We start from the raw sequence: 8,043 nt of genomic DNA on the forward strand, positions 1-8,043 counted from the left end.
CTTAACTTTTATAAAGAATATCTCTTTGGATTTGAGACTTTAGTCTTTGCAACTTTACAGATCTTCTTTATGCACCAAGAGCTTGTAACACTCCAAAGAGAAAGGAAAACTTGAAATCGCATCATATGACCCCTTTAACCCTAATATTTCTCTAACATCAGAGGCCAGGGGTTGGGATAATTTCCACAAAACATAAAGTCAGGTAAATGAAATTGCTTTGTTGTTCTCAGTATTTTATATGTTATACTTGTTAAATATCTTTTTAATTAACTTAGTCACTGAATCTAATTGTTTTGAATGTTAAAGGTTATATATAGAATTTTTTCCCCATCTTATAGTTGGCATAAAATGAAAATGCAAATGAAAATTCCAAATGCATGTTTTGAAATGCATTTTTGAAGGAAGTCTCTTCTGCTCAGGGCTGCATTTATTTGATCAAAAGTACAGTAAAACAGCACAACTGTGAAAAATTGTTACAATATAAAATAAACGTATTCTATTTGAATATATTTTAAAATGTAATTTATTCCTGTGATGCAAAGCTGAATTTTCAGCATCATTACACCAGTCTTCATGATCCTTCAGAAATCATTCTAATATACTGATATGCTGCTCAAGAAACATTTCCTATTGTTAACAATATCATTTTTCAGTTATCTTAGAAAACAGTTGTGCTGCTTAATATTTTTTTTAGTTTTGTAACATTATGAATGAATCAATTTAATGCATCCTTGCTGAATAAGCTACTACTAAATATTGTAGAAACTTAATTTTTTGTGAAGTTGCTTTGCAACGATTTGTACCGTAAAAAGCGCTATACAAATAAACTTGAATTGAATTGAATAAAAGTATTCATTTTTTGAAATGCCCACATCTCCAATCAAGCAACCAGTGGATAAAACCAAGCCCTGCCCTACTTGTGTTCTCTTTCAATAATCTATATTCTTATTCAATATGGTAGAACAAATCACTACTTGTGTTTCATTGCAACTTTAACAATTTTTTCCTCCAATGCCAGCTTATACTGCCACAGATAAACAGGTTCTTTTAAACCCTGAAAACAGTCATCATGTCTTAGTGACACTAATAACACTATTCAACTCTAAATATCATTAGACTTAACAAAGTAAACAAAGACTTGTTTGTTGGCAGGTTATGCAGTAACACATTCAGTTACATCATCGTTCCTCTCAGTGGAAATCAGTGGAAACCTGAGGCTGAATCTCAGCACTGAGGTAAGAGAGGCCTTCACATGGGCCTCACTTCCTTCCTCCAGGGAATCTCCTCTAAGAGGTCAGCGGGGTCAGACACATGCCTGCAGTCTCAGATGCAGATGGAGATGTGACTGTGGTGTGTGTGTGGGTGGACGTCAGCTCAGTGTCTCCCGCTCAGTGCCCTTTATGCCGGTCTGGACGCTGTGTGACGGCCATCCAGCAGCGCTGCAGGCAGGAAGTGGATGTGACTCTGAGTTCCTGCCACTGTTTTGCCAGAGGATTATCGAACCGCTCTTCAACTTTCACCAGCTCTGTGTGACGGACTGTAAAGTGTTGGCCTCCTGCAGACAGACTTTGGACTAACAGCATGAAGGCTTACGCTGTCCACCGCTTGACTGACATTTAAAGCGGCCAATCGCATTTTTTTTTTTAGTTGAATGTATCGTTTAGCGAATTTAAATGATTGCACGTCTGCTGTCAGTTGTACTAAAAACACCAAATTAAGTCACTTATGCTCACCAAGGCTGCATTTATTTCATCAAAAATACAGTAAAAAGAGTAATATTGTGAAATATTATTACAATTTGGACCTGTTTTCTATTTGAGTATATTTTAACATGTAATTTATTCCTTTGATTCAAAGCTGAAATTTCTGATTAAAATTTTTGTCAAAGCCATGATAAGATTTTTGATGACTAAAAAGCAGTGTTATTTTGTATCTTTGATACTATTATAGTTTAACATTTAGAATTAGATTTTAATTAAATTTTTCTGTTTTTATTTTTTTTCTGTTGTCATTTTTAGTTAAAGTTTAGTCATTTTGTTTCTTTCATTTTAATTTTTTGAATTAAAATTTTAAAATAATTTTAGTTATTTTTTAACTTTTAATAACTTGTAATATTTTGACTTAATTTTTAATTACATTTTTAATCTCATTTAATTTTTTTTATTAAAGTTGTATTTTTTATTTTTAGTTGATTTAGATATTTTAGTACTTCGACTTAAACTAAAAGAAAATGAGAAATGTTGCCTTGATTCAATGTTTATTTTATTAGCTAAGTAGTTAAGGATGATAAAAAACAGCATTTATTTGAATTGTAAAAATTTTTAATCTTGTCTTACTGACCCTTTTAATCAATTTAATGCATCCTTGCCAAATAAAAATATTAATTCTTCTTAAAAAAAAAAAAAATCTTACCAACCCCAAACTTTTGGACAGTACAGTCGTTAATGTCCATCCAAAAGTCATATTTTACCAGTTCTTTTACAAATAAAGCTCAAACAATAAAGCAAATATGCAATTGTTCATGCAGTTTATTTGCTACTGCACCTCAAACTCTTATTTCGATGTCACTAACCTTGTACATTTTGGCAAATCTGCTTATTAAATCTTCCTCAGAAGTGTTTATTCTATCAACCTGGTCACTTATTTACACATCTTCCTTTCCAGGTGGACTAAACATATTCTTACTCCTGGATGATGTCAGAGCGAGCAGATTTTGTGTAAAAATCATCTGGCGGTCGACTATGGGTCATCAATGGCAGACGGGGTGAGTGGAGAAACTGATGAAAGATAGCGGCGTAGAAATGATTCACAGCAGTCATATTGAGGGGAAAAACTGATTATTCTTGTATATAACGCAGACTATATTGTAGTCCAGTTATAATGCAATCAGGCTTTACAGTACAAAGAGGATGTGGCAGCACCAAATACAGTATATCCAACCCAATAGCAGCACATGGAGTCTTAAAGGTACAGTAGCACAACAGCCAGTTGAAGGATCAGATGGAGGATGGAAAATGCTCATAAACACTAAATTATGATGTTTTGTGGTGCAATAAAGTAACATCATAGAGGACTATAAAAACATCATAAAGGATTTGAGGCATAAAGTGAAGATATTACCCCTGTAATAAATGTCAGAGCAGCTGTCATGTTTCCATTAGGCGTGTTGTGACCCCACCTGTCCGAGACTTTGATGAGCACTGCCCGGTAGAGCTGGCGCTGGATGCTGGCGGGCTCGGGGCCGCACGGGTGGACGAAGGGGTGCACAGCTGCTAGGATGAAGCCCTGCTGGTACAGATCCTGCAGCTGAGACGGCAGCTCCCTCACCGAGGACAGGCACAGCGTGGACGTCCCATCTGCCAGAGGACACAGAGGGGTGAGAACAGCAGACACGCTTCCCTTCAGGTCTGCACACTAGCAAATATCTCTATATCTTTCAGCTTTTTGATGATATATACAGTATGATTTATTTATGATTGATTGTTCACATTTTAAATTTTTTCTATATATATATATATATTTTTTTTTACAATTTTAGCCAAACAGTTGTTGCCAAGTAAAGGAAGGAAGAATATTTATATAGTAAAATTATTTAAGAAAGGAAGAATATTTAATTCACTGTTATACGCACTAGGATAACAAAATGTAATATTAAACAGCAATATATATTTTATATTATTTTCAAATTATTTTAATATATGAATAATGCAAAGCAGAGATTTCTGTAGTTATTTTGTTTTGTTGAAAGTATTATTTTTTATTATTTATTACTTTATATGTCTTAAAACATTTTAATATAGGAAAAGGGCAAAAGTGGAGCCTTGTATGGTTATTATGATTTAAAGTATTTATATATATATATATATATATACAGTGGGTACGGAAAGTATTCAGACCCCCTTAAATTTTTCACTCTTTGTTATATTGCAGCCATTTGCTAAAATCATTTAAGTTAATTTTTTTTCCTCATTAATGTACACACAGCACCCCATATTGACAGAAAAACACAGAATTGTTGACATTTTTGCAGATTTATTAAAAAAGAAAAACTGAAATATCACATGGTCCTAAGTATTCAGACCCTTTGCTCAGTATTTAGTAGTAGCACCCTTTTGATCTAATACAGCCGTGAGTCTTTTTGGGAAAGATGCAACAAGTTTTTCACACCTGGATTTGGGGATCCTCTGCCATTCCTCCTTGCAGATCCTCTCCAGTTCTGTCAGGTTGGATGGTAAACGTTGGTGGACAGCCATTTTTTGGTCTCTCCAGAGATGCTCAATTGGGTTTAAGTCAGGGCTCTGGCTGGGCCATTCCTAATCAAGTCCAATCAGTATAATCAAACACAGCTGGACTCAAATGAAGGTGTAGAACCATCTCAAGGATGATCAGAAGAAATGGACAGCACCTGAGTTAAATATATGAGTGTCACAGCAAAGGGTCTGAATTCTTAGGACCATGTGATATTTCAGTTTTTCTTTTTTAATAAATCTGCAAAAATGTCAACAATTCTGTGTTTTTCTGTCAATACGGGGTGCTGTGTGTACATTAATGAGGAAAAAAAATTAACTTAAATGATTTTAGCAAATGGCTGCAATATAACAAAGAGTGAAAAATTTAAGGTGGTCTGAATACTTTCCGTACCCACTGTATATATATATATCATGATTAATCACATCCAAAATAAATTTTTTTTTTTACATATATATGTGTGTACTGTGTATATTTATTATGTATATATAAATACACACATATGCATGTATATATTTAAGAAAAATATGTTATGTTTATATATTAAATATATTTATAATATAATTTATATGAATGTAAATACATGTAAATATTTTCAAAATATATGCTGTATGTCTGTGTATTTATATATACATAATAAATATACACAGTACACACACATATATGTAAAGAAAAACTTTTATTTTGGATGCGATTAATCGCGATTAATCGCTTGACAGCACTAATATATAGTAAAAATAAATATTTAAATTTTTTAAAAATACCAACCACCAACCAGAGGCTTCTATTATTATTTTTTGAAATGATTATTTTTAATATGTTATATTTTAGATTATTTAAAAAATATTTTGCCTGACTGACAGGGAAGCTCATGGGGCCTGTAAAGAAACCGAAAAGAACAATCTTTTCAAAAAATACTGCTGGCAAAAATATTTTAATATAAAAAAATGTTAATACATGAAAAAAAACAACATTATATATGATTTTTCATTTTATATATAATTTTAAATTATTATTGTTAAATTATATATTGTTTTAATATATATTTACATAGTTTTTTATTATATTTTTATTGTTAGCCTATTCTGTCTTTATTCTTTGTCTTTAGGACAGTAGAACAGTAGACAGGAAAGTAGGTCATGTTGGATTTGAACCTGAGTCCCCATGAGCCAACAGCTCTCATATGTGCTAAAGATGTGCATTATATAAATCAACAGCCAAATCATTGCAACTATAGCATGAATCTTTAATATAACACCCAGTCTTCTGAGCCGGTCAAACACAGTTTGTTGTTTTTCCATTGCTCAGAGTCGGTTCTCCAGGAGGATTTGCTAGTTTGTTTGCGACGAAAGCCAGAAAGACTCAAGGGTTGCTTTAGCAACTGGTGCCTCACTAACCCTGTCTATGATTTAATGGGCCTGGTGAAAAATCCAATTAAATGTGATTGTTTAGCTGGTGGTGAGATGAGAGTGTTTTACACAAGAGCCTTGCTATCTTTCTGACAGCCCAGTCACACCCAGCTCTGGCTGTAATGAGATACACTTGTGGAGTGACCAGACATTTGGAAGTGGGAGGAACACCTTCCCCGTTTTAATCGAAAGTCTTGACTGGGCATAATCGAGAGAGCGAGAGAGAGAAGACGCGCTACATAACAGGCAGAAAGTGTCAGAATCACCCAGCTGTGCAACAGCACAGCAGATCTGTCTCACAACGCAACCAAGACGGCAGTATGCTAATGAGAGGGCATCGACCACAAACGCATTCTATGCACACTAATGCAGACGTGAATGATTGGCTCATGCATTGTTGGTGTGAGGTCCAGTTGTGCATACTTATTGCCCACTATAGTGCACATTTTGAACAGAACGTTAATTCTGTAATGGGCCTTATTTACATGTTTGAATGACATTGAATGTGTTTGGAATAGCATGCTAGCACACTAAACTCACTATTTCTGCAGTATGTATATGTGAAATTTATATATGCATGCAATACCCAGATTATATAACATTTGGCAAAATGCAGTATGCAACTGAGCAGAATACTGTATCCCACAATGCAAGGCTCTCGACTTGACATCCTATTTCAAGTGTGGCAAACGATTTCACTTCAAAAATTTATTTTCTGACTATTTTTGTCTTTCTGTTTTTAATTCCTGTACAAATATCTAAACAATCTTAAATCAAGAAACATTTGAAGAGTTAATTTGCAAAAACCGATAAACGCCACTTTAAAAAAAGAACTGATTGCCCTGCATTATTCTCCACATATAGCGCGATCTGAACCCTAAACACGTTTTGTCAAAAAGCCGGTTTTGTCCACTTTCAACCCATCGCGAGTTCACGTTTTACTGCAGAAGCCGACAAGTGCCCTTGTTGTTTTTGAACAGAAGCCGATAAGTCCATTTTAGCGAATCAGCGCGCTGTATTCAGGTCAGGTGACAAGGCTACTTTCAATTTGAAAAGACGTGCTAGGCTAGCTGAGAGGAGTTTCATCAAAGCTGACTAAAAGTGATCGAGGATGGATAATTTCGACGAACTTGATGAACCTGTGATATCTTCTTCAGGGCGAAAAAGGAAAATAAAAGCTGAAACATTTTCACGGAACCTTGCAAAATTACAATGGTGAGGGAAAAGCTCCGTGTATTGCGTGTAATCACATCCGTACAGTTTATGATCACAACAACAACAACAACATTTGTCAGGCATCTAGATTGTCATCTGAGGAGATTACAAAGATTAAACCAGTGTTTTTTTAAACTCTAAAACATGAAATGTGGAGATCTGTTTTTGCTATAAAACAAACGTTTAATATGTAAAAAAACATACTGTCAATGAACTTTAATTTTGTAAATGATCTGTATTTGTTTAAGTTATTATTACTTAATCAAAACAACCCAACTGAAGTTTTATTGATATTACTTGGTATGCGCAATAAAAAAAAACGTGATTTCTGAAAAAAAATAAAATAAATGGAGTTATCGGTTTTTGCAAATGAACTCTTCATTTGCTTGGGATGCAAAAAACTTAAAATATGAAGTATTGTTTTCTATTTTTAGTGAGTTTATATTTAAAACATGAAAAATATAAACAAAACAAACTTATTTTTTATTTTTGTTTTTTAAGCATTAAGTCACTTAGTATTTGTTTTTTGTTTTTTTTTTAGAAATTTGTACCATTTATACAAAAGTTACTGAGAAAGAAAATCAATTTTTTTTCTTTCTTTTTTGATATTAGTTGCAGGATTATTATTTTTAACAAAAACTAAAAATTTCAAAATGTAAAACCTTTTAAAAACATTTTTTTGTTACTTTAAATAAGATAAACATTAACTGAAATAAAATAAAACAATTAAAAACATATCTCATTTTCATTTAGTTTATCTTAAAATAACTACAACTGAAACAAAATTAATGAAAACGACATAGAAATTTATAAAAAAAGCTAAACATTTACAAAAACACAACAAAATTACTAAAATAACTAAAATTAAAACAGAAACTATACAAAAAAACGAATGCAAAATATATATATATAAAAAAAACTATAATAGCATCTCAACAGTACTCTAACCCTGATTGTTTGTAATCTGTTTGTAACTCCTTACTTGATTAGACTGCCAAATCTTAAAGGGGTCATATGATGCTGCTAAAAAGAACATTATTTTGTGTATTTGGTGTAATGAAATGTGTTTATGCGGTTTAAAGTTAAAAAAACACATTATTTTCCACATACTGTACATTATTGTTTCTCCTCTATGCCCCGCCTTTTTGAAACGCGTCGATTTTTACAAAAC

The 8,043-nt window shown here is 32.9% G+C and overlaps 1 protein-coding gene across 1 annotated transcript in view; it reads right to left on the bottom strand.

The window, feature by feature from the left end:
• The window catches only part of LOC107711533 (raftlin-like), a 59,793-nt gene that overhangs the window by 17,503 nt on the left and 34,247 nt on the right, over positions 1–8,043 (bottom strand). Inside the window, exon 3 of the mRNA XM_016516519.1 lies at positions 3,179–3,356. Coding sequence (XP_016372005.1) covers positions 3,179–3,356 — 178 coding nt within the window. The remainder of the gene's footprint in view (positions 1–3,178; positions 3,357–8,043) is intronic.

This window comes from Sinocyclocheilus rhinocerous, unplaced genomic scaffold, assembly GCF_001515625.1.
Source record: "Sinocyclocheilus rhinocerous isolate Xijiao unplaced genomic scaffold, SAMN03320098_v1.1 scaffold1079, whole genome shotgun sequence".
In the NCBI taxonomy this organism is placed as follows: Eukaryota; Metazoa; Chordata; class Actinopteri; order Cypriniformes; family Cyprinidae; genus Sinocyclocheilus; species Sinocyclocheilus rhinocerous.